At 39.4% G+C, this 27,812-nt stretch overlaps 1 protein-coding gene across 2 annotated transcripts; it reads left to right on the plus strand.

Annotated features, from left to right (window-relative positions):
• On the plus strand, positions 1-27,812 carry SERBP1 (SERPINE1 mRNA binding protein 1). Of its 2 annotated transcripts, none has more exons than XM_084635761.1 (10): positions 1-510; positions 5,236-5,389; positions 6,309-6,455; positions 6,577-6,672; positions 7,957-8,031; positions 15,663-15,840; positions 19,582-19,629; positions 21,606-21,779; positions 23,172-23,210; positions 24,729-27,812. In XM_084635761.1, exons 1-10 carry the CDS (start codon positions 114-116, stop codon positions 24,783-24,785), a joined length of 1,365 nt encoding a protein of 454 aa, XP_084491887.1. In that variant the 5' UTR covers positions 1-113; the 3' UTR covers positions 24,786-27,812. The 2 variants fall into 2 exon arrangements, with proteins under 2 accessions (XP_084491887.1, XP_084491888.1); XM_084635762.1 differs by having other exon boundaries at positions 6,601-6,672.

Below are 27,812 nucleotides of genomic sequence, written 5' to 3' on the forward strand. Positions count from 1 at the left end.
GGCGCCGGAAGAGAAGCGGGTCTCTTTGGGGCCGGCCATCTTGTGGGGTATCGCGAGCAGGGGGCTGGGGCCTGGGCAGCATCGGAGGAGGATCCCGCCGAGAGGGGCCCATCATGCCCGGACACCTGCAAGAAGGGTTCGGCTGCGTCGTCACCAACCGCTTCGACCAGCTCTTTGACGACGAGTCGGACCCCTTCGAGGTGCTGCGGGCGGCCGAGAGCCGGAGGAAGGAGAGCGGCGGCGGCGGCGGGAGCCAAGGGGGCGGCGGCGGCGGGGCCCGCAGCGGGCAGGCGGCCCAGGCCAACTCCTCTGGCGGGGTCGGCAGCGGGGGCTCGGGCCAGGCTGGGGGAGGCGGCGGCGGCGGCAGCAGCAGCGCGGCCAAGCAGCTGCGCAGGGAGTCCCAGAAAGAGCGCAAGAACCCGCTGCCCCCCTTCGCTGCCGCGCCCGGGGGCGCCGGCGACCGCAGGGAGGAGGGCAGCGGGCAGCCCGCCGCGCCGCTGAGGAAGGAAGGTGAGCGGGGACGGCGGGCGGGGAGGCGGCCCATGCGGCCCGCGCACAGTACGCCAGGGCGGCGGGAGTTTGAGACGCCAGACATGCGCTCGCGCTCCCTGCCCTGGTGTGGGGCCCTGGAGGGTCCGGGCTCAAGCCCCCGCCGGGTTCCCTTGGGGAGGGAGGCTCCACAGCCGAGTAGGGTTCAGACTCTTTAAGCCCCCTTGGGTCTGCAGAGAAGCGGCGCATCCCCCTCCTGGCCTGCTGAGGGAGAGCTGCCGCCCCTGGGTGACAGCCCGTCCCCTCCACACGCGGCCTGGCAGCGCAGGCTGAACTTCGTGAAAGCCCCAGGTGGGCCAGCTCCTGCTAGATCCCCTCAGAGACACCACCTGCTCCTTGGGGTGGCGGGGGGGAGTAGTCGCAGGCCGGGGCCGCTGCTTCTCTACCCACGTGGGGGGAAGTGAGGCCTGTCGCACATGTTCGTTGGGAAAGAAGGGGCTGCATCCAAGTGGGGGCGAGGGGGTGGGCGGAAGGAAGGGGTTTTAACAATGTTAGTGGCCGGGGGTGGGTGGAGGAAGCTCGGGGTGACCCAACTTTGCAGGGTTAGGAAAGAGGATTCAGTAAGGTCTGCTGGTGCTTGTATGTTACCCAGTACTTGTGGCCCCGGAGCATTGCACCGACAGACTTGTGGAGGCTGGATGACCCTGCTGACGATAAGAGTCTGGGTGGGATGGCAGCCCGCGTGTGAGGACGAAAAACTGTCCGCAGACTCTGTTTTTCCAAAGGGAGTTGCATCACTTTTTAAAGCACGGTAGCCGCATGTTCGTGTTAGTGCAGCTGTGCTAATTATACCTGAGCCATGTGCGTTTTCAGTGTGTTGTCGATCCCTTTTCCTTAACGCAGTAGCCGAAGCTATCTGCCGCCGCCTTCCATCGCCTGGGAAGCTCAAAATGGAGCCGTTTAATTTGTGGTGCATCTGATGTCTTTATTTTTGTATGTTTGGACCCAGTTATGATAAAATTTTCATTGTTGAAGTGGGGTACCGATCTGGCAAGAGAGGCATGAGTAAGGAAACATATTTGGGAATATGAATTAGAGACCGATTAATAATCGACTGTTAAGCTTAAAGTGCATCTCTAAGGACATGTCCCATTTAATAGTTTCATTCTGAAATACTGTTGGTTCACTAAGGATAATTTGGATTGAGATTAGTAATAAAAGTACATTCTTTCACATGCATTATTACTGAAGTTACACTCTTATATAAATGTATGGTAAACATTTTTATGGACTGTAACAAAGTTTAATTTCTCTTATGATCAAGTGAAGGAATACGAAAACATAGTGACATTAAAATTAATGTCTGATTTACTTTTTTATGGGTTGATTCTGCAAAAATTATACTTAATTTTAAGCATGTGTATAGTTCATTGGCAGATAATGTGGCACACTAGATCTCAAAGCACTTTAGGGAGGAAATCAGTATCATTTTCCCTGTTTTACAGATGTCGAAACTGAGGCATAGGGAGGGAAGATACTTATCAAGGGTCCCCTAGCAGGACAGTGGTAGAGGGCTTTTTATGTACATAAACTTCGGCACATGCATGATTGAAAGATTGTGGCCTAAATTTGTAATGCTCATCATATAATTTTTGAGTGCATTGAAAGTGCTTGGTAATATTTGGATAAAGAACTATTTGGCAAACTAATAAGATAATTATTACTTAACCAACACTAAAGGAGCTCTTAAAAATCTTACTCCCCAGAAGAGTAGAAATGATTACAGTACTAAAGATTAACACATTGCATTTCTTTTAAAGAAAAAATACATTGCAATATTGTCTCGGGGTGCTTTTTTTGAACTTTGGTAAGAGCGAAATTATCTTTAACAAAATATGTCACTTTAACCAAGGAAATACTAAGTAACGCATTTTTTGTGAAGGACAAATAGGAAATAAAAATCAAAAATGTGTGTTTTACATTACTGTTCCTATGGACATCTTGCACATCAAAGTCTGGTAGTTGGATTTTTTTTCTGAGCTCTGGAATAACAGGTTCAGAAAATACCAGCTGACATTTACTAACCTGGTAGCTTTTTTGAAAGACCAGGTATCATAAACTTGCTCTGTCTTCCCTCATGAAATAGATTTTTAAATGTGGGTAATATTCCTGAGTAAAGCTACAGAACAGAAAGATTTTGACCCTTAAGACAGCTATCATATTATAAGGGCCTGACTTACTTCTGTTTCTTCCTGACCAACATGGGTATCTACAAGTTCTAAAAATTGTCTCAAAAGTGAACAGTATCTATATGGAAAGAAATAACTCAGTATTTCGGGGATTTATAATAGAAATCTATTACACAAGGGCAAATCCATTCACTGGAATAATAAAGGTAGAGGGAGTTTTAAACTTGGCATATTGTATTAAGGGAAAATTCACTCAAGTTTGTAAGCATGCCTGATTTTCTATAGAACACAATTGTTTTATTTCACTTTTAATGACATGCTTAATTTTATATTCCAAGTAAATTTGTATATTGGTACATGTGTAAATACAAGCGCCAGTCATGAATAGTCATGACATTGTCTAAACTGCATCCCCAATATATTAGTCTCCAAATATAAGAGCTGATGAACTGCACCTTCAGGAACTCATAAAAAAGGCTGCTAGAAATGAGAATTTTGTGGTGAAAGCACTGAACTTGTACTTTTGAGATCTTAATTAAATTCCAGGTTCTGCAACATATGTCCTGTACGGCCTGAGGCTAGTTACTTAATTTCTCTTCCCTTCACCTGTGCATCTGTAAAATTGAGCTAATACTACTTTTCCTCCAAAGAATTTTATTAGAGTAAATCTCTGTGAGTTTAACGTCTATCTTTTCATATGGAAAAGGATTATTTATCAAGAGTTTTGGGTCTTGAAAACATGTTTGTAGGGTAAGGAAGTTATTGTTCATTTGTGTGTGTTTGGCTTGGATATCATTACAAATGTGCCAGTTCTTATATCTCCACCCAAATATGGCATTGCTTGTTCTGCAGGCGTTTGTTCAGCTGGCTTATAGAGATTGAAATTTGGCAGTTTTAAATGTTGGGATCAAAGACAACATGGCTTGACTCTCGTAGGCTCTTATTCATAAAACAGTATAGTAGGTTAATGGGGAATATGGCTGTTTTCATAGCTGAATTGTGGTTTTAAAAAAAAGTTTAAAAATTACAGTTTCTGTGGTTTTGTTGCTTTTTTCTAATGCTGATATACATTGTTTTCCTGCTTGTTTTGATTTTATGTTAAAGCAGCTGATATCTCATGAAAATGTGTTCTTTTTTTTTAAAAAACCAGCTTTTGTATATTTTTAGCATTCTGAACTTTGCAATACAATACAAAAGAAATTTTCATAAAAACAGGGTCGCTTCTTCCTTGAGTTCTTTTGTCCCTTCTGATCATAACTTATGAAGTAATAATGGTCTTTTTGACATAATCTAATTTTGAAGATATCAATTAACTTCTTTCCACATGAGGAGCGAACAGCATGAGGATATTAATACAAATAAACAAAGGTCCCTTTTTCATGAAAATAACCTTAGTAGCATAAAATAGGGAAATGAAATATCTAAAATTCTCTAACTAGAATGTGTTTAGGAGAGAATCCTAGAAATCAGGGTGTTTCTGTTGCTTTGAAATGGTTTGTTATGGAAGATAATGGCAGAGTGGAAAACAAGCTTAAAACAAATTTGTTCTGGTGACCTAACTGTTTTCATTCTAAAGAGCAGTAAGCTAACTTTTTCTAAAAGAACAGTACCATACCATTGTCTATTTGAGTTCTCCAGACATACCACAGTGAAAAACTGGTAATAGCCCTTTAAAAGTGACCTGCAAATGGGAGTGGGGAAAGTGAGCTCCTGCAGGAAGAAAATAAACTTACAGCTGGTGGCACAAAGTGTTCCTAAAGCTTATAAAGGTTTGGGTGAATCTTGCGCTGTCACAGAGCCAGAATAGCTGGTTCTACACCATTTGGTGGGCAGAGGGAAAAGTTTATCCGGTGCATATCACAGTGGGGTCTCTATGACTAGGGCTCCTAGGCACCACAGTAATACAAATAACAAACAATAATATCTGGGGTAGGAGGATGCTTGGTTAGAGCACATGGGGCCCTGGCAATCGCCAGCCACTTACCAGTTCCTAGGATGAGTGAGGATGCAGCAGAAATGTGATGTAAAAGCACTTTAATTTATCCACATCTCAGAGCAGAGCTCCAGTGCATCTGATGCAGATGCTAACTTACTTTCTCTAATGTGCACCAAAGCAGTGACACATCTGAAGCACAGTTGCCAACTTTCACGTGGTGAATAAGCACCCTGACTTTCACAATAAGCCAAAAATCAAGCTAATCCCATTTCAAAACAAGCCAATCCCTAAGAACCCCAACACTCCATGTGACTAGATCCCCTGGGCGTGCAGTCTGGGACTGGTGGGTCTGCTGTACACTGCTGCCCCCCTTTGCCCCTACTTGCCAGGAGCCAATTGTTCCCTCTTTTTTTTTTTTTTTTTTAAACAAGCTGCTACATCGTGGTAGTAAAAGGACAAAACATTACTTGTAAAAGGAAATCCTCCCAAACCCCTGGCCATCAGGAGATTGGAAGTAAAACCTAAATGTCAATTCTGTATTGTGTTTTGTTTTTTTGCTGGTAGAGTCACAATTTCTTGGTTGCTCAATAATTTGCTGATGCAGATTGTCTACTATTTTAGGTATAAGACGAATTGGCAGACGGCCTGATCAGCAGCAGCCTCAGGGTGAAGGCAAGCCTATTGAGAGGAGACAAGAGAGACGACCGCCTCGTGAACGCCGATTTGATAAACCTGCTGAAGAGAAGGGTGAAGGAGGGGAATTTTCTGTGGAGAAGTAAGACTTTTTCATCTTGCAAACAATCTTTGTGGTGATTTGGGTCAGTACTCTTATTTCCATCTACTGGTATACAAAATTAATAAAATCTTTGAGTTGATTGGATTAGAACATTGGTATCTTAATTTTGTTAACTTCATCAGAAAAAATGTGTAATCATGTAAAGTAGAATAACTATCTTTATCATTATTGCATGACTTTGTTTATATACTTGACCCAAATTATTGTGGACCCAACGTTTAGTGTAAACAGATAGTTGAACTGATTTAACTAAAGATGTGTTTTTTTTGAACTTGTGCAGAACTCTGTCCGGACGCTGTTACAGGTCTAAATCAGTTTAGCTTATGTCATTCAGTTTATAGTCAAAAGCTAAACTTATAGATCAAGTTTTAAGCCGGTATAAGTATGTCCATACGGGGGATTCTGTCAGTTTAATTAGAGGTTTTCAAACTCATTTTAGTTAGACCAATGCAATTTGTGTTGTAGACAAAGCCTAAGTTATGTGAATTCCAGAATTGTGAGTTTTAAATACAGCACTACTAGGTATTATAATTTTTAAGCAATTGTGCCACAATGAAAATATAAAGAAATAAGCTAAGGGGAGAAAGACCATTATTAAAGAGAAAATGTAGTGCTTGTGATATTTGTTGTATTACTTGCAATAATATGGCTGATTACTAGATGAAATAAGGTAAGCAGTTGACTTTTTAAAGCATTGTTTCAAGATTTTAGAACTCAGGCAGCATTTAAAGTGCCATTTTTTTCAGATAGTAATTAGATGGTAGTATTCCTAAATGGATGTTTATATTTGACGAACAATATACAGCATAGAGTTTAAAAACAAATATATTGAAAGGCTCTGTGAGCTGTGCTTTACATTTTGGAAATGTACTATTTAATGGCCTCTGTTCTGTGATAGACCCATTATTGACCGACTTATACGTGGTCGTGGTGGTCCAGGCGGAAGAGGTGGACGTGGTGGTCGTGGACGTGGAATGGGCAGAGGAGATGGCTTTGACTCCCGTGGCAAGCGTGAATTTGACAGGCATAGTGGAAGTGATAGATCGTAAGTCTTAAATTTAAACTCTTCCTATTGTGTTTTTCACTAGCCTTTAATAGAATACAATTCTTAATTTGCCTTTGAATTTCTGTATCCAGACACTATTATGTTAACTCAGTTTTGTTAGTTCTCTCTCACATTCCCATTTCAGTGGCCTAAAGCATGAGGATAAACGTGGTGGCAGTGGATCACACAACTGGGGAACCGTCAAAGATGAGCTAACGTTAGTAATTTGTAATTTCTTGAAATTTTAAAAATTAGAAAAGTTTAAACAGGTCCCCCTGTTTCCATTGTTCATAAAATATAAAAAATGTATTTGCCTCTCTGGAATTTGTAGTTTTTTGTGGGACTTCTTAAGTCTCCAGTGTTAGTGGAAGCAGCATTAGTTTGTTTTCTTAAACTCAGTTTTGAAACTTTATTAACACTTGCCAAGCAAAAAGTTACCTAATAGCTTGCTGGTAACATATGAGGTTACTTGGACTTTGACTCTACGTTTAAACTGATGTTTTTCTGTTGCACGTTTTGAAAAACTGTGATTGTCACTTTGCATCATTTTACAGCTACACTTTCTCAAGGGCTTCATTGTCTTTCTAGTCCTCAATTTAATGCCTGGGTCAGTTTTACGTTTGAGGAGGAGGCAGGACACTTGAAGTATTGGGGATTGATACTAAGAGCAATACAAATCTTGGGGAAAACTGCCCAGAAAATTGCAGCAAATGGCCTTCTTAAATCTATAAAGAGACTCTCATTTTTCATGAAATAGTGAGAAAAGTTCAACTTCATGACTAAGGCTCTGTTTCACACAGATTCCGTGACCTCTCTTGTGACTTCTGCAGTGGCTGGCCTGCCTGGCCCGGGGGGCTGCCTGAGCAGTGCGGGCAGCCTCTGGGCCAGGTGGGCCAGCTGCTGCTGGGGCAGTCTCGGGCCCCCCGTTCCCCAGCAGCAGGAGTTTGGGGGTGTGTGGGGTCTCAGGGCTGGGGATTGGGGTGGGGGTAGTGCTTATCCGGGGGGGCGGGGGCGGCGCTTCCCGGACGGGCGACAGCAACTCCCTTTGCTCAGCTCCTGCAGTCACTGGCCACGGCTCCCAGCCAATGGGAGCTGCAGAATCGGGGTTTGGGGCGGAGTGGAGGCAGCAGGTGGAGCTAATAGCTGGGGTCCCTGCTTCCCAGAAGCAGGATAGGGGGGAATCAGCACCACCCCCCCACCCCCGAGCACCCAGGCCATGACCCGCGGTGCCCCCAGGGCTGCCATCCCGAGTTGCCCCCCCCCCCACCCGCCCCCACCCCCCAAGTTTTACTGAGGGGTATATAGTAAAAGTCATGGACAAGTCACAGGCCATGTATTTTTGTTTATTGCCCGTGACCTCTCCATGATTTACTAAAAATACCCGTGACTAAAATGTAGCCTTACTCATGACAATTAAGTGAATCTGAGTTAGAGATTCAGTAACATCTTAGTAGTTTTAAACAGTTAGGTGCTGGTTTGGAGAAAAATCTCTTAATTGCAGTGATTTGGATCAGTCAAACGTGACCGAGGAAACACCAGAAGGAGAGGAACATCCACCTGCTGATTCTGAGAATAAGTGAGTACTCTTCTTTTTACAACTTTCTCCAATTGCTTCACGTACCATTTTTGAACTACACCTCTACCCCGGTATAATGCAGTCCGATACAACGCAAATTTGGACGTAATGCGGTAAAGCAGTGCTTCGGGGAGCGGGGCTGCTTTACCTCGGTATATCTGAATTCATGTTACCGCAAGCAGTTCCTTTGTGCCCACCCCCCCTTACTTGCTGTGGCCCCCCCGCACCAGCTCACCTCCGCTCCTCCTCCCCTGAGTGCGCCACCGCCACTCCGCTTCTTCCCCTCTCCCTCCCCCCAGCTTGCTGCGAATCAACTGTTTGGCACGGCAAGCCTGGGAAGGAGGGGGGAGAAGCGGAGCGGCGGCCGCCGCACTCAGGGGAGGAGGCGGAGGCGAGCTGGGGCAGGGAGCGGTTCCTCTCCCTACCCCAATATAACGCAGTTTCACCTATAAGATGGTAAGATATTTTTGTTCCCGAGGACCGTTATATCGGGGTAGGGGTATATTTTACGCTTTAGTTTCTTGGGTTCTTTGGCCAGGGTGCCATTAGCATGAGCTGTTACCTGTGGGACCACTGGTATTTCTTCCCCAGATATGTAAATGGTCACAGTACTGTTGAAAGACTGGGAAGAAGAGAGGCATGTTCTAAACTACCTTTATTTCTAGATGGTTACATGTTGTTGGTTCATCAACTGCTAGGCCGCCTTTAGATTTATTTTGCTAGTAATCAGTTAAATGATAGTTTTAATATGCTTCCAAAATAAGATCTTCAAATCAAAACAGAAAAACTTGAAAGCTACCCAGCCACATCTGAGCAGAGTAACTACGCAGGAGGAAATAGTTGGTAGGCAGCACGTTTTTACTTCTGGGTTTCCAAAGTAGTTGTATTGATGATGGCCAAACTTTTGAGGAAAATATTGCATGTCTCCCCAGTTCTGTTGTTGTGTGTTTGTAGGGTTTGCAGATTAATTTTACTACTTTTAATTTAATTTAACTTGACCCTCCAAGAAAGAGGGAACCAGAGAATTGGAAATCAGTGATTTTAACAGCTGTTGGATTGGTTTAATAAAAGCAAGTGGCTATAGGAAACAAGATAATCAGTAGTGGGACATGGGGTTCATGAAAACGTAATGTGAAACTTTGATAAAATGATAAATGTAGCAGATGAATGAAATGTAGTTTGTCAATTTTAGTATGGCATGTGATACGGTTTCATGTGACAATGTCATAAGAAAATGACAACTGGATTAGAGGGCATCTCAGAGTATACATTTGTCTAAGAAAATTCTAATAAGGGACGTAGTACCAGTCAGTTTTCTCATTAATGACTTTGTGGATAGTCATAAAGAGGAGGGCAAAGTTATTATTTAGTGAGGGGAAATTAGATAAGAACATGAGAATCGTCAGACCAAAGGTCCATCTAGCCCAGTATCCTATCTTCCGATAGTGGTCAGTGTCAGGTGCCCCAGAGGGAATGAACAGAACAGGTTCTCATCATTCCTTGTCCCCCATGATCCATTCCTTGTCCATTCCTAGATTGAATATTAAAGGCCAGTTTTTGCCCCTCCAAGGCTGTGGAAGACTCTGGTACAGCAGAAGTGCAGTTTGCCCCATGTCCCATGCATCTCTGTAGTGGTGAAGATCCTCACCTTCTAGTATGTAGGTGAGCAGAAGTGGGGTCAGTGGATCCACCAGCAGATTTCCCGTGCACTAGGGTTGGTGGGGAAACGCTCAGGATGTGGAACATCTTGGTTGGTCCTCCAGAGCCTGAGGCAAGTGTATGTGATGCATTTTCAGGGATTTCTGGCTCAGTCTAACCACTTGCTGTACGCTGGTGTTTGAGATTTGGCCCCTAAAACAACCAACAGTAACACAAAAATCTGCTGTGGAAGGGAGACTTACTCAACAGGGAGGGTTTACAGATAACCACATTTTCCACAGTGCAGCAGAATTGAGTATATGATGCACTAGATTCCCACTACCCAAAATGATAAATCAGTTCTTAATATAAAAATGTTCTTTAAAACAGATTATCTCTGAAACACTTGATGTGAAGTTGGGTGGATGAATGAATGAAACTACATGCTTAAATGTTAACGTTTTGTTTTTTACCCAAATGTAGCTCCTGACATCACCCAAAATGCCCAACTAGTAAGAACAGGGGTGTGGTTATTTTTGTTTTTTAAATCAGCTTTGAGAGCAGTAGTATGACGAACATATTACTGATCAGATTATTTATTTAAAATAATTACATTGACACAATTGAAGTTTTGGAACGGAGTCCATTACTACTTGTTACAGCTGTTTAGACAGTTTGGTTCATGTTGAAAATCATTTTTACAGTGTGAATCACATGGAAGTCTTGCATTAGCCTCTCAGAAGTTCATTCAGTATATACTTTATAGGAAAACAACTGTTAAATTAAAACCACTAATTTCTGTAGCCGTAATGTTAAGCATGTTTTGCTGGATATGTTAGAAGCTTACAGTTTTGTCATTATTAAAGCTTGTGTTAAAAATCAAGTGTTTCAAACCAAAACAGACTAATGTTACTAATATTAAATATGTTTAATAGTTGATCAAACAATTTTTGCTTCTCCTGGAAGTTATTGGAGTAATATCCTATTCCAGCATGCATCTGAGTAGCATACTAGTGTGAATCTCAGGTTAGCTGCATTTAATGAAAATCAGGTTTCCCCTGTAGCATGGAGTAGCTTAGGTACCTTTGAAGCAGATCTGGAGTATAGAATGCTAAAGTAGGAGAAAGAAGTCTAGTCATTTTATTTTGGTCAAGTTTAGGTAAAAGGTGGGTGGGATAGAAAATAAGAAAGAAAGTTTGCAAGCTCACACACTGCTGTACATCTTCAAAGAGCAGTACGTAAGTTTATTAGTGTTCTTATTGAATTAGGATGTGTTTATATTGAACCATGGGGTGGTTTACATAGAATTTCACCGTAAATTGGAATAGCAATTTGTAATCTGTTTAAATAGCATGTAGGATACTTTCCGTAGGTAAAATATGTAGAATGCCAACAGAAGGGACATCCTTAGCCAAATAGGGACAAATAGGTAGAAGGTAACTCAGACACGGGGCACTGGTCAGTAAAGTTAACTGTGGATGTGTTAGTCTACATAAACTTCATGGACCAGATTGGAAGGGAAATTATCCATTGGGAAGCTGCCCCCACCACTTGAGACAGCATAGAAAGTAGCATGGAAACTGGAAATTATGCAAAGAAGATAAGAGGTGGTTGGTCAAACAGGCTTGAGTGGGAGCATAAGAGATGTCTGTCTGGATGAAAATGGAAATGATGTGGATAAGTGGGTACTGATGTTGTGTTCTCATGTAAATGGGGCTTCTGTTTGTACAGATCTATTTATATATCTTGGAGTTTACACTGAACTCGTTTATTTACGTTAGATTTATTTTAAATGTTTACTCAACACTTTGGAAGCATGATCATACATTTCAATGTTTTTTTCCTTAAAAATGTTCTTTAAACGATCAAATTAAAATTATTTACCCCTTGTTAGTGAGACAGGTTTATAGATTAACAGAAAGCTCTCTGAGGTTTTTAAAATTTTATAATGAGGTATTTGGTAAACTTCTTGTTGGAAACGGAGATGAGGGAGGGAAAACTAAACAAATCCAAACTACTTTGCCACTAATTTTTTTTTTATTATTTCTTTCATTGTAAGTAAAGACTTTTGAATTCAGTTTTCTCCTGATTGATCTCATACTGAAGCCACTATGGCCGTATGATATTAAGGAATTGATTGCCACAACTGATGACTTCAGTGTAGCATGAACTAACAGGAGAGGAATATACTTGAATTGAGAAAATCCTGGCTTGAGCGCTAATAACTTATAAAGTCCTTCTTTAGGCACATCATGACCTACTGGTATTTGTTAGAAAGGGCCAATGCGGTGACTTACTGTAGCTTTTTGTATTGATAGAGAATTTTCCAGTGCTGGAGAAAGAGAGAAATCTCCTGGATGTGTATTTGATTTACGAGGCATAAAGCTGTCTGATTCAATGGCAGCATGTATTCCATCCAAAAAACCTACACTAAAAGAACATTAAGGTTGCAAAATCAAGTACTCAAAATTAGAAAATGCCAGAATTAAGGGTACCTGTGGAACCTTAATTTGACGCTCTTCTGTGTATGCATTGTGAAACAGTCCTTAACTATAAGAGCACATGACCCTTGCTTCATGCACAGGACAGACTGTGTCCTGGGGGGTGAATCAGGGTTTTGTAGTTGTCTGTAAGGACCCCCTACCTCGTTTGTAGTGGAAGTTAGAAGATGTACAGTGAATGAGGCATGGAATTGCCGGTAGAGAAAGAATGTGGTTAATATAGTTGAAAGCCACCCTTGAAAGATGGATTCTATCCCTGCCTCTGCCAGAGAGGAGTTATAGGATTCTGGGAAAGTCATGTAAACAAAAATTTTCATAAGTAGTTCTAGGTTTCTCATTTTCTGGTTACCCTGTGAGTTGCAGCGGTTGGGAGCACTCAGAACTGCAACTGTTGTAAATGGGGGCTCTCGTTTGAATGTAAAAGTGCTATAAAAAGCTAAGTAATATGAAAAAACAGGCCCTAAATGTAAATGAGGTACTACAGCAGACCCTCGCTAGAGCGTGCATCGCTAGAGCGCGGATTCGCGTATAGCGCAGTTGCGGCGCTGTATCCCAAATTTAAATATTTAAATTGGGATCCATGGTAACGCGGCCTCCGCTGTAACACAGTACCATGCACGGATCCCGAACCCCGAGTTCTAGCGAGGGTCCAGTGTACATTAAAATAAATAATTAAAATTTGGTGCTCGAAATTAGTTTACATTTCTGACAGTTTTGGCTTTAATCTCTGTCTCAGTGGATATAATGCTACTTCGCTTCACACGCGTGTTATGACAATATACTGCATGAAGGTAAAATGATTCATAAGCGCTATAGAAAGGGTCCAGAAGAAATTAATGATACTGTTTTCAGCACGGGTTTGGATGAAGATAAATAGAAATATTGAATAGCTTCCTTGTTAGTGAGTGCTGTCCATCTTGTGTTGAATGAGGCTGGGTCATATGGGGGAAAATAATATGTGATCATGTAATTAAAGACAAGATCATAATGCATATGTACCAGAGGGGCTAATGCTGTACAAGCAAACTTAATTTTGGAATTTCCTAACTTTTGAGTGCTTGACTTAGCAATGTTAATGTTCTTTTAACATGATTTCTGGATGCAGTTTCCGAAGGTTTTTTATTTTTATTTTTTTTTAAAGCTTAAAACTTGAAGTTAAAAAATCACGTGGAACTATATTGACTACCCTGCCCATGAGTCATCAGCAGGTTGGGATCTTTAAATTCACAGTAGTCCTCTACTGCTTGAGCTAATAGAGTAACTGTGGTAACAGAAGAAGGTTGTGTATCTGTGTGTACCTGCCATTAGAAGGATATGGGGAGACACTTTGCTAGTGGGTTTCACAGCTGTTTGCTAGACAGTAACAGAAAGTTCACTCAAGAATCATGAAATCAATTCTAGGTTCTCTAAAGGCACATCTACACTACAAAGTTAAGTCAACCTATGTTAGGTCGACTTACAGCACCCGCAGTAATTACTGCGGTTTTTCATGTCCACACTGCTGTCCTTCTGTGGGTGCTGTGTCTCCTCACTAGGAGGGCTTGCACTGACTGAAGGGGGCGGTGTGGGGGGCTGAGAGCCCGGGCTCTCAGCTTGGCACCTCGGTCAAGCCGGAAGCTTGGCTGCTACCCAGGTTCTCAACTCCCCAGGGAGCTCCCAGTTGGAGGTTGGGTACTACCGGGGCTCTCCGCTCCCCAGTCCGTGTGGCAGACAGTATACAGATGCTGCGTCACCCAAACTACATCAACCTAAGCTGTATGCCTCTTGTTGAGGTGGATTTACTAGGTTGTTGTAGCAGGCAAGTTACTGTGGCAGGAGGAACACTGTAGTGTGTACGTTTTACATAGTTAAGTTGGTGTAAGCATGTCCTAAGAGAATGTGCTTTAGTGGTTACAGATCCTTTTGCCCTTGATCCCTGCCACTTCTGCTCCTGTCCCCTCCGCCGCTACTCCTTGTTGCCTCTAGTCGTCTTCCCCATGCTTTTTTCCTATCTGCCTAGCATCACTTCCCCTATCATCCTCTTCTGCATTTGAGCTGCTTCATTTTCCATCCATGCTCCATGGGCACCAGGAGCGGGTAGTATTGAGGGTGCAAGACAGGCATTCCTGTTTTTGGATCCAGTGCCCCTAGGGATAGCACATGCAGTCTGATCTCAGGAGCTGTGCTGTGCTGAGGAAATGGAGCATGCTGAGTGCATACAGAGTGTTTGGAGAATTTAGCTGCCAAACTGTAACAAGCCTCTGCTGAACATGTGCAAACTGAGATATTTTTGGAGGCTTATCTTTGTACATCTGTGCAAATTTTCACAGAGATGGCAAAAGGCATATTCCTGAAACCTGGGTGATCCTCCTCGCCAAATTTCAGATCCTTCCTCCAAAGCATGGAATAGTAGAGCTTCTCAGCAGAGTAGCTGAAAACAATTTTTTTAACATGTCCAAACATATTTTTCCATAACCGTGTTCTTTGAAACAGCTGAACCATTTCAGCTGAGTACTTAAGTCTGAGTCTTTGTTTAACATAAAAAAAAACCTTTCCATTATCACACCAAAAATTAAGGTTACTATATAACAAGAAACTTTTATTTATCTCATTTAGTTGATGCTTTTATAGTATCTTACATATGCCTGTGTATACCATTCTCCCAAAAAGTCCAATGAAATGTAAATCCTGAATGTAAGCGGTATCATTTGCCCTATATAAACATACTAGGTGAAATAGGTACAGAGTTTTAGTGTTCTCAATATGGGTAACTAGAGCACAATCTGTTACTGAACACAGTGATCGAGTATGTATTTAAGTTACAAAATAGTTTTTTTGGTTCGGATCAGAGACACTTAGTGAAACTGCAAAACTTAGGAATCAGATCTTAAGTTGTTTACAATTACTGTTTCAAGCCAGGTGAAACTATAACTGTGATCAGCTGGTGGAGGTGTAAACCATTTTGCGCATTTTAAGATGGGAAATTGAATGAAGAAACAAAATTATTAAAATACGTATTTGAAAAATTGCTAAGACTGAGAACAGCATGTGACAGTGTCCCTCACTTAATTTGCTTACCAGTCTTATTTTCATCATCTACTATGGGACATCTGAAAAACTGATTCCATGGCAAAAGATAAAAATCTCATTTGCAGTGAAAAATAACGTTAATGCTTATAGGGATACCTTGGGCCACCACTAACTTGAAACTGTTTACTGTGCTATACTCCGTTTTGTTGTTCAGAGGCACCTTGCTCTGCTGTTGCTGAGTGTTTATTGGTTGGTTGCGGTGGACATCCTATCTTACTTTTGAAAAGCAATACACCCTTTCTGTAGGGCAGAGTTCTAAAGATTTTCTACTCTGTGTCCTAATAATTACTACTAAATCTTTGACCTAATGAATTCCCATGTATTCTGACACTGATGCACTGTTTTTGGATTTGCTATGCATAGTTATTTAAAATATTAATGAATAGAAATTAAGTAATCATAATAAAAATGAATTTCATTCAGAGAGAATGAGGTGGAAGAGGTTAAGGAAGAAGGCCCAAAAGAAATGACCCTGGATGAATGGAAAGCTATTCAGAATAAGGATCGTGCAAAAGTTGAATTCAACATCCGTAAACCAAACGAGGGTGCTGATGGGCAATGGAAAAAAGGATTTGTTCTCCATAAGTCAAAGAGCGAGGAGGTAAAGTAAAACTTAATGGTATTCCAAAGTAGCTAGATCTCATGCTGTTAAAATATATTTACTGTTTGACTTGCAGATTTTACTTCTTGACATGTGAAGATTATGGCAATAAAACTGCTGTTTAAAAGCAGGAGTAGGGTGCTTTGATACTAAAATTTTTAAGCAGCATAAATAAAACAATGTTTAGTGCAGTCAGTTTCCGCTACTGGGCTGTCTCTTTTTAGCTTAGTGGGTATTATATTTTTATCCATAAAAGTAATGTGTTAAACTCTGGAGAGGTAATGCAGTTTTGATAGGTTCATAAGGAAGCTCTTTTTGAGCATTTAAAATAAAACCTTACCTTATCAACATGTAAGTGCATTTAAACAAATTATATCTTAAACTTTGAAAGGCATTTGATCAAGTATCAAATAATACATTCAGTAATTTTTTATTGTTACTATCATGCCCAAAGGTCTCAGTCAGGATATGAGCTCATTGTAGTAGGTTCTGTACAAACGTGTCTGAAGATATGGGCCCTGTCTGAAACATCTTAAAATCTAATAGAACATCTAATTTCATAATGTTGGTATCTTGATGTTTTGCAGTATAACTGCATGACTACCTGGAGTGCCTGTAAAGAATATTAAATTCAAGAAACCATGGAGTACTTGCTATTTTTCTGTAATGTTTTATGAATCAGAAGCAGGGAAGTCCTGTGTTGTGAAGAATCGCAGTATCCAATTCCCACAATATCTAGCGGATTATTGGACCTCGCACACCGATTTTAGAAGAGTCACAGATGCAAATTCCTTTAAGTTTCAGGAGAGGAAGCAAATTCAAACTGCATCGTTTTCTAATGCAGCCTAGCCAGTGGTTTAAAACAGCTTTGAAAACAGCTGTTAAGGGTTTTTTTTAGTTGGTCTTTGTTTTAAATATTAGCTTCAAAAAAGGATGAATGACCTGGTCTGTGACAAGCCAAGGATCTAGACTTTTGTTCCGTAGTTTGCACTGACTCCACTAAGCCAGTATATTGTCATTACTCTCCTTAGTTTTTCTAATTGAATAAATTGATGCTCTCAACTTTTTACATCTCACTCTTGTTAAGTATACATACCCAGTTTATTTTTCATAGAATTTAAACTACATGTGTGGATAGATGAGCACTCTAGCCCCAGTTCATTGTCTATAAAATGAGGGTACTGATATTAGCCTCTTGTTGAAGAATACATTCTGAGACTAGGCAGTACTTGGATAATACTGTGATTGTGGCTATATAAGTGCTTAGATCTGTGCGCTGTTATACACTCAATACTTTCCATTTTAGTTAAACTAAAGAATATTTAAAATTTGTCAATAAAAACACTTGAATGTGATTGGCATCAGTAGAAAATATAGGTTTTTATAATTTAGTTTAAATTTTACCTCACAGTATAGAAGTAAACGAATTCACTCTTTTGAAAAGCCTTTTACAATGACATCATTGGGAGTCCATATTTTATGGGGAAAATAAGTTGTAAGCGGGGGGGCAGTGACTATCTTTTTATTCTGTGTTTATACGCTGCCCAGCACAGTGGGGTTCTGATCCATCAGTAGGGCTCCTAGATGCTACAGTAACACATAAAAAATAATTTCCTGGGTTAATTTGTTTCTGTAATAAGACCCAGCCTTGCTAGAAAGGCTAAATTGTGAATGACCTGAGATTATACTGAGAAAAGCTGACTTCCAAGGCATATATATCATCTAATCCCTTTAGAGTTAGTGGCAGAGAGAGAGAGAATTTTCCAGTGATAGATTGATTTTTATTTACCTATATGTTTGTGCGTTAAGGCAATCTAATATGGTTTTGGAAGTTTAGCAGCTCTTGAAGTCATGCAGACAGGCTGGAATCTTTTTCTCTAAACCAGATTGGTTTGGTGTCTGGCCAGGGAGACTTGAATTTTATTGTCTCCTCTAAAAAATAAAATAAGGGTAAAATACTGCAGCGATACTGTAGTCATCTTAGCAGCACATGCAAAGGTACCTACGTACTATATCTTTTATCATAATTAGTAACTATTTGGTTTTCTGGAGTTGCAGTTTTCAATATTTAAAAATGTTTATAAAGACTCTCAGTATTTCAGCCCAACAAACATCTCTCCCCACCCATATTGATCTGTCATTGAGTCAAAGAAGGGAGATAAATTTTTGTTAGCAAAATATAGAAGGGGAGCTTTTGATAACACAAAAGTCCAGAATAGCAGTTGCATGAGCTCTCTACCAACAGATTGAGGAGTACAATACTCCAAAAGTGGTCAAACAAAATCCAGAAATCGATTATTTCTTGCTATTTCCATTCTTCCTTCTCTCAGACCACCTGATCAACCATGAAAACTGATGACGTGATATGGAATAGTTCACATTTAGGCCACTTGTGCAAACCTTGCTCTGGTCGATAGCAATCAAAACTTACCATGCAACAGTGGTTTGACTTGTATATAGGTTTGAGGGTTCAGTCCAGGTCCTTCTGGACTGTTGTGGACAATACAGATGATCACAATGTGTCTCAATTGATAGTCTTAACAGAGTAATCAGGGATTGAATGGGCTTGGTGATGGATCAGTTTTCAACCCTTCAGCTACATTTTGAGGTAATTGGTGGGCAAGTGCCACCCCGAGCCTTTTTAAGGATGGAGGACTAAAGTGTCCAGTGTTCACCATCTGCCTTAAAGTTGTGAAAGAATTGTCCCCCATATCAACCTCAATTTTCTTTTTTGCTATTTCAAGGAGTTACAGCCAAGTATTTATCTAGCTGTTTTATCCTTTTCACATTTTCCATGAAACAGTAAAAAACCAGTGGATGTCTAGTAAAATTCACTCAAAAGTGTTTCTCATTGTTAGATTTAAGATGAGATCTGTTGAATTTTGGGAATCTTGATCCAAATCCAATAAAACCCTTTGCACATACACATTAAATTGCATTGTGTGACATAAAACAAGTCTCAGATGTTTCCTTTCAAATTTGCTTTACTGAGTCAAATACACAAATTCTGTTGACGTACTTGAAAAATCAAAATGTAAATGGCATTGTGAAAAGCATTTAAAGTTTCAGGTGTAAATAGTTTTACTGGTGAAAGACTTGCTTGCTGGAAAATCAGTCTATATCAGACATGTTTGCTATGCTTCCAAGCTTTCTTGCCTCTCCTAATTTTCATCGTGAGAGATGTAGTGTGATGGGAGGTACCTGAAAAAGCTTTAAATTGTTTGTTGGAAAATACCTGATATCTTTGAAAATTTAGAAAATAGTAAGTCGTCTTTGAAAACTTTTTCTTTGGTTTTTTTTATGACCCTTTGTGGAAAAACACAAGATTTCTTACATTGAAGGCTTATATTGGCCTTACAGTTGGAACAGTGACACACAAATCCAAACTGTATGTAGATATTCTTTTACCGGATGAACAATACTTTAATCTACCAACCTAGGTTCTTATACTGTACCACTCACTGTGGTGGCTGAGAACCTGAGATGTGAATTTGCATCTTGGTTTCCTCACAGGGTTTGCAGTTGTGGTATTTTAAATTTGATCGCTGTTGAATCAAGATAAGTCACTCCATCAGTCTTCTTTGTGGGTACTTGTGTAGCCTTTTGTTGTTTCATATACTGAGTGACGTATGTATTCAGTGGTTTCACTTAACCTTAGTGCCTGGTATTTCTGTATGTAATGGAGTCTCATTTCTTCCTTTCGTTTTTATATCTTGGGTGTGGACACACAACTTGCATCAGACAAAGGGGATGACAGAAATGCCGGGGAGTCCGCTGGAGTCAAATGAGGTACCTGATCCTTTATATCTGTAATTAAGGAGGTCACATCAAAACATAAATATCACTAATCAGCTAATCATTAGATGAAAACATTTATATGTAAGGAAATTAATAACAGTAGAGTATATAAATATATGGTATACAACTCTTCTGTCCATGCCCGGTGCCTTGCTGTGTATCATGTATGACCGTTTCACAACTAGCATGTTTGCTTCCTAAGTGTCTACTTGTCTGCTTCTTTCATAAGTTCCTCTTACTTTTTTCATCCAATACCTTATACACAGAAGCCACTTCTCTGAGACAGCCCATAAAGTTCTTTTTCACAGCCCACCTCAGGACCCACTTCTGCCGTGATGCCTACAGGAAACCATCAGCTAATAATGGCGAGATAGTGCCAGAGAGAATTGCTGATTTTTTTTCATACTTAGAATAGCTTTCATAATGAGGTGGAAACATCAAGCCATGCATATACAAGCCTGTGTAATCATATGTTCTTATTACTATTACCCTCATCCCTCTCCTGTTTTTTTACTCTTTTGTTAGTTTGTCTTAAATTAGATTGCAAGTTCTTTTGAGCAGGGACAATATCTTCAGATATGTTTGTATAGAGCCTAGCACAATGAGGCCTCCTTGATCCTCAGTGGGGCTTTTATGTGCTACCACAGTTTACTAAAATAGATTCACTTTTTGATGTGTTATATGCAGCCTGTGGTTGTTCAAGCCATAATGTGTATTTATTGCAATAGTTGAATCCCACCCAAAAAAAGCATAGTAGAAAATGATTGTTGCACTGAAGTTGACAAATATTTATTTTGTCAGCGAAAAAGGGGAGATTATGTTCTCTTTGAAATTAAATTATTTAATGTTAAGTATTGCTAACTGACAATTGCTGTTTATGGCTCTTTATTCTGATAAAATCTGTTTTTGAGTAAGCTAACTGTTTTATTAAAACTCATTCTTCTGGTGGGCCATTAAGTTTTCAGTTACAGTAAGCACATTTCAGGAAACCAGCTCAAAAAAGATGCATGTAAATGGCTTTTTAATGTTGATACAGTTTTCTTGACTTCTCACTTTTTTTTTTTTTTTTCGGTTTTTTTAATGATTAATTGTATTATGTATGTGTTTGTTAATAACACCCCCAACCTTACTGACTTGCCAATATATATTTTGGTACTGGAATTTAGGATTTCTCAGCACAATAAATGGTGAATACCTGAGGGATCAACTAGCTCCAGAAGACTTTTTTTTTTTTTTTTTTTTTTTTTAAGTATATGCTAATATGGCACAAGGTTGGGGCTCTTGTGTAATTTTCACTATAGCTCATGATACCAATTTGTTCTTTATTTAAGCATGGTATATTAGCTGCCATCATGGTTGCAGTATATTGTGCATACATCTCATCCATTGGCCATTGTGGCAGATGGATTGTATGGTGAATAAAGTACTATAAAACTTTTTTCTTGGCTTTAGATAGTACAGCGGGATATACAAATGGAGAAAGTTAAAAAGCAATCATGTTAAATATGCAAAGGTTATTGACGCTGAATGAATAACAATTGAAATATAGAACTAGCAGGAGTCCTGGAAGAGGACTTTTTATTGTTTTTAGTGAGAAACATACGGATGTTAAGTAAATTCTTTCAGTTCTGTTTTCAGAAAGCTAAATCAGCTCTTGTTCCTTTAATGGAATACAAGAAAGATCTAGGAATAGCCCAGTGTGTTTCATTTAAAGTTCTTTTGGTAAATGTTTCCTTTGCTGTATGCTAGCTAGTATGTTAGTGGAGTTCCTGTATTATTCAAACAAAGTTGATATATTTCTCACAAGGAGAAGAACCTGCTGGTTTCTTGATCCTTAGACTCTGAACCTAGCATACTTTTGTACTACTTGCTTAAAGCTAAGCTTATAGATAGGTGATTGTAAGATTAGGGCTTTAAATTGGACAAAAAAAGTTAAGTGGTGGTGGATGCTCTCGTTTTAATTTTAGGCTCATGCTGAAGACTCTGTAATGGATCATCACTTCCGTAAACCAGCAAATGATATTACGTCCCAGCTGGAGATCAATTTTGGAGACCTTGGTCGCCCCGGACGTGGTGGCAGAGGTGGTAGAGGTGGCCGGGGACGTGGTGGAAGGCCCGGGCGTGGAAGCAGAACTGACAAAGTAAGTAATCTGTGCTTAGATCCACAAATTATTTTCTTTTTAACAGTCTCTTTTCCGGCAATTTGGGTTAATAAATAAATAAAGCTTTTCCAGAAATCTTTGCCATTTTTAGAGAAGCCATTATTTTTACCATGAGAGTAGTTAACAACTGTAACAGTTTATCAAGGGGTGTGGTGGTTTTCCATCACTGACAATTTTTAAATCAAGATTGGATGTTTTTCTAAAAGATATTTTCTAGGAATTATTTTTGGGAAGTTCTGTGGCCCGTGTTGTACGGGAGGCCAGACTAGAAGATCACAGTGGTCCATTCTGGCTTTGGAATCCGTGATTTATGTGTATTCTTTTTATAGAGATCATTGTTTTAGTAGTCCATCCTTTTTCCTCCTGCTGGAGTGGAGAGAGAGCCTGTCACAGCTAGGAAACATATAATTAGCACTTCTATGGTACTTACACGCTAATTGTGCAGTTTATCCCTTTAAGTTTCAGGTAAACTAGCTTTCTACTAGAACTTAAGGATGCAACTTGGTAATGTTTTCGTTATTGGCAAAATTGACTCTAAAATGTTAGTCTCTCTCTACAGGGATTCTTTCAGGTTTCATCACAGGTTACACAGTGCCTAGGAATGCTTTGTCATCTCTAATTGTCTATATTATCCCTGACACACAACTCCCAGTTTATGGTTGCATTTTCTCCATTGACTCAGACATGTTCCAGAAGATGTAAATTTTCCTCTAGAAAAGTATGTAAAGTTAGCAGACTGTAGAAATCGTGTCTTCATGTTTTCACCTAAAATACTTCTTAGTTTCCTCTACCTTTTCTTGTCCTTGTTAGACTTCTGTCATTACTGTTTTAGTAGTTTCTGTTTTCCTGGTTTCTGCAATAATTCTCTCACTAGAAAGCAAAAGCACCTAGGGCTTGTCTGCACTGGAAGAACAGTGTAACCCTAAAGCAAATCATCCCTACTATAGGTACAGTACGAGCAAGTTTAGTTGGTCATTTAACCAGTTTAAGTGCATCTGTGCTGGAGGTTTTCACCTTTAAATTTATTTAGTTGCAGCCCTGGTGCAGTTTTTCAAATGGTAGGCCTGCTTGTAGTCACGCCTTATTCAAAATACCTTGCTCACTTGCACCACTCACAGAAATGTGGTTTTCTTTTCTCTTCTGTATTAACTCAACTTGGATGTTCAGAGTTAGTAGTTGGGAAATGGTTCTACAAATGCAGTTGAATTGGGTTTTCTTTCCTTAGAAGCATGCCCAAAATCCAGGTATTTCTTGTTCTAACTTGGTACTCCAGTATGACATCTAGTCTCTTTGACTGTTTTTGTGATGGTATTCTTAAAGGCTTTCGGGTCTTGCAGCTATTTTGTGTTGACTTTGTGTGTTTCCTTCCAGTTGGTGAAGGAGTTTGATGTGATCCACACACCCAATCAGGTTGGTGATTTACAATGATAGTGTTTTGTTCATTTTATCTTTGAATTAGGCTAGCCTATTGTGGAGATAATTGGTTTCTGCGTGGATTGGCTTTTATGGCTAATCTTTTAGTTTTGATGGAATGGAAAAAGGGGAGGGCTAGCGACCTGTCATAGCAGATCCTTGCCCTACTGATGTCCAGCAATGTATATGTGTGTATGGAATAGGGGACTACTTTCTTGCCTCAGTCTTATATTTGCTTTTTGGCATTTCTGTCCCCTCTGTTTGTTTGAAATTCCTTCTTGCTTGCAATTGCAGTTTGGATTTTTGGGTTGCGTAATAATAAATAAATGGTAACCTATACTGTAGTGCTATAACTAAACCTCTTTGCTCCTCGTGAATGAGTATGACCTTTTCTCTTCTCCCCACCTCCCCCACCCTTTCCATCCCCTACAATATCAAGGGGTTAGAAGCCTCTTAATTCCTAATTTAGTCATTACATCCTTATTCAGGTTCAGCCTAGCAACCTTCTTCATAAAAGATGGTTGAAGATGTGCTTAAGGGACCATTTTTTTTATTATTAAAAGTTCAGCTTTAGATTGCCAGTTGTTGCTTGGTGTATTTCAACTCTAGTATATGTTAGCACAGGTTTCCACTTGAACTCAGATTCACATTTAACAGAATTCTGTTCCTGAAAAACTAATCTTCCTTAAAATTCTGTGAATTCCCAAGAAACCTATTTTTCTCCAGTTCTATTGTATATCTCTGTATTGGCATGAATAGTTACATATTTTAAAGTAAAAAAAATTTATATTTTTATCGATGAATAAAAACTATACAGTCAACAAAACAGTTGTGACCCATCCCTTCATGCCATGACAAGACTTAGAATTTGTGTCAATATATAGCCACATCACAGGTTGTTACTTTGTTCGTGTCTTAGGTTGTACTTCTAATAGAATGGGATCAGCCATCTGTAAGGTACTTCACACACAGAGAGAGTTGTTTTATACCTTTTGAAAAACACATGGCACTATGAGAGAGAGGTTCTATAAGTATAGTGAGTAGGTTGACCAGATGTCCCGATTTTATAGGGACAGTCCCGATATTTGGGGCTTTTTCCTTATATAGGCTCCTGTTACCCCGCACCCTTTGTCCTGTTTTTTCACAATTGCTGTCTGGTCATGCTAATAATGAGGCGTGAACATGGTTAATAGATGCCCAGAATGGGTAACTGAATAGTGGAGTAGCAGCAGTAAAATGTTAGTGTGAGAGATCTGACAATACTTAGCCTAAGTCTCAGTGTGATTTACTGTGGGGAAAAAAATCATAGGAAATTTCAGTAATTTTATTTTGACTGTTTTATATACTACTTTAAAATGCCAAACAATGGGTTTTCAGCCACTTTTCTTAATTTTCAGCTTCCAACTTGCTAGATACAAGTGTATCATTATGCATAACATTAAAAAAGATGAAAAGTGTAAAGATTAAAAACTTTGTAGTTCTCCAGTTAATTTCTATAATATGTTTTTCTTTCAGTCAAGTGCTTCTGCTCCTGATGTAGATGACCCAGAGGCTTTCCCAGCTCTGTCCTAAACTGGATGTCCATAAGCCAACTTTACCCCCTCGCTGGGCCCTCCTCTACGAGGCTTGCATGCTTAAGGATCCTAAACAACTAAGAAATTTAAAAAATGAGACTGTCATTCATACCATTCACACCTAAAGACTGAATTTTATCTGTTTTGAAAATGAACTTCTCTCGCTACACAGAAGCAACAATATGGTAGTCAGTTTTGTATTTAGAAATGTAATGGTAGCAGGGATGTTTTCATAATTTTTTCAGAGATTATGCATTCTTCATGGATACTTTTTTGTATTGCTGCTTGAAAATATGCGTTTCCAAACTTGAAATATAGGTGTGAACAGTGTGTACCAGTTAAAGCTTTCACTTCATTTGTGTTTTTTAATTCGGGATTTTAGACGTTTTCCCCAAACTACAAACTGTTTTTTAAATATTGCACATTATTTCTGTTTCCTTTAGTACCTACGTAGCAGATTTTTATCAACCCATGGTCAGTTGGGATATGTAGAATTTAATTTGGCAAATTGTTAGTACCATGTGGAATACTATTCTGGAATAGTTTAATTTAGTTTTTAATACTTAATTTCAGACTTGGAAAAACAGTCATTTTTCATCTATCTTTGGTAGTTCGTTGTGTTTGCAGAATCTTTATACAAAGTTGATATCAAATACTTGAAAAATAGTCAAAGCACATTGGTTTATAGTCAAATACCTGCATATCGATCCAGCAGTGATGTGCAGATGATTGGTCTAAAAAGTTTTTTAAAATTATATTACACCCTTCACTCACCCTTTTTTCCTTTATTCCTTTCTCCTTTCAACAGAACTAGATACTTTATTGATAAAAGTTGTTTATCCTACTGAATATTATTCTTTGAGAAAGTATCCTCTAGACTGGGGTAATTCTTTCTGTTCTACAGGACTGGGAGGTGAGAAAGAGAGCATCGTCTATTTCTAATACAGTCTATTTAAATTCCATTTGGAATATGGAATTTTGGCAGTGCAGTCTGTTTATATAAATACATCACTATCTGACGTATTTACGCACTGTTCCATTAGCTGCAGTTCTTATTCTGAAGAGGAAAACGACACCATCTAGGTCTGGGAGGAGAATATTTGACTCTTAAGTCTGAGAACAAATCCCTTCAAAAGGAGACATCTGTGGTCTACATGGGATACAAACCAAAAAAACCTTACCTTTTTGTTCTGAATTTTTGTTCCATTTCTTCACCCTTTGGTCTCTGATTACTCGCTGACAAATAAATGTTTTTCAGAGGGTGATTGTAAGAAGACCCGCTACGCCTTGTAGAAATTCCTTCTAGGTTAATTTAATCCCTGTGAACAGGAACATTACCACTTTCCAAATATGAAAGGACTTGAGAGAATGACTAATAAAAAAAAAAGATTTCTTAGGTTTTTTCTTTTGTCTGCAGCATTTGTTAGGAGACTAGAAACAGGTTGCTCATTTTATTTAATGTTTTATTCTTAGAGTAGTTTATAAAATATTTGTAGTTTCTTAACCAGGTAGGTAGAAAACAAATGGTAATGCCCTATTTTTTTAAAAGCTGTATAGGACAGGCAAAAAGTATTGGAAGCCTTTGGATATGAAACTTTTGCTGTTTAGCTGGCTTGCTTTATCTAAACTATTTTCTACCCAAAAAACCCCAATACACATTTGTGCTGATTTAAACAAATGTTAATACCATTGGATTAGACTCTTGTAGTGCACTCACTTATCAGTTTAAAATAGAAGGCTGTGTGATGGAGTAAATTTTTCCAAACAGTGGATGGTAACATTTTTTGTTCCTGGGTCAGATCTTCTGACACTAAACACGTTTTACACAGGTGCTTAGCATTGGTGTATTCCAGTTACTGGCACCAAGAAGTAAACCTTCATTAATTACTTTTGCTCCCTTTGCAATTGCACATTCCACACCATGGAATGTGTTGAAGGTTGTAATGGCATCTGTCAATTAGGAATACAACTGATAATACAACTGTGCAAATAGCTTGATTTCCAGAATCACCTTAATTGGAAAGCTTTTGCTGTAAAAGAACCCCTTCCACCCAAACTATATATTTGCGCTCTCTACCACAAATCTTAACTCTTTATCCAGACTACTCCTGTGCCAGTCGAGCATTTTGAGCCTTGCTACCATGACTTTGTCACAGAAGTTGTCTGCCTCTTTGCATATCAGAGTATAGAGCAATACCTTGAATAACATGTCAGATATAATACACCTTTTAAAGACAGCTTGTACATAAAGTTGGTCCATCTGCTGTTCTTCTGATAGATGTAAATTTGCCTCTTTTAGTCCATTTATGTCAAGAACTGAAACTGACGTTCTCTCTCTCTAATATTAGTGGGTGTTAACTGACGTAAAGGTTTATTTTCATGCTCTTTTAAAAATGTCCTGAAAACAGATATAAGAATCCATTTAGGTTCAGGCGTCTCTTCTAGTTTGTCCCAAGTGTTCTAAATCTTACGGAGGTAGTGCCTTGGCATATCCATTGCCAGCAGTGGACTTTGGGTAAATGTCTCCCTCCATTGAGTAGTTCCAATATTTGCTATTGATGAGCTTCTCTTCAGTAACTTGTCTTGTCCTCTTGCTTGCTCATCATGCTGCCATGCTGTGACTAGAGCTTGTTCGTATTTAAAAAAGCTGGGTCAGAACAGAAAAGTTCACTTAATGTTTGTGGAGGGAAATGGACAGAATCACAGTACAAATTGGCTTATGATTGTACTAATTCAAAGGCTTGAGCATGAAAGTTCATCTTATAACCTGAATACCATTGATCCTGGTAGAAAATATTAAGATTGATAGATAAATACAAGTGTTGGCCTCATGGAAAAGGGCATAAACTATTTGAAGGAAAATTAAACAAGGATAAAAAGCCTTTTTTGTGGATATGGTGTTTGCACCTGTTACTTTCAAAGAGAAAAGATTTACTGTCATTTGACCCAATACCTTTTGCCCAGTGACATTGATTTGTATACCCATGTCCCTTAATAAATGCAGTACATCTGCTTAGGACTGACA

Source organism: Lepidochelys olivacea, assembly GCF_965140295.1.
Source record: "Lepidochelys olivacea isolate rLepOli2 genome assembly, chromosome: 8".
Lineage (NCBI taxonomy): Eukaryota > Metazoa > Chordata > Testudines > Cheloniidae > Lepidochelys > Lepidochelys olivacea.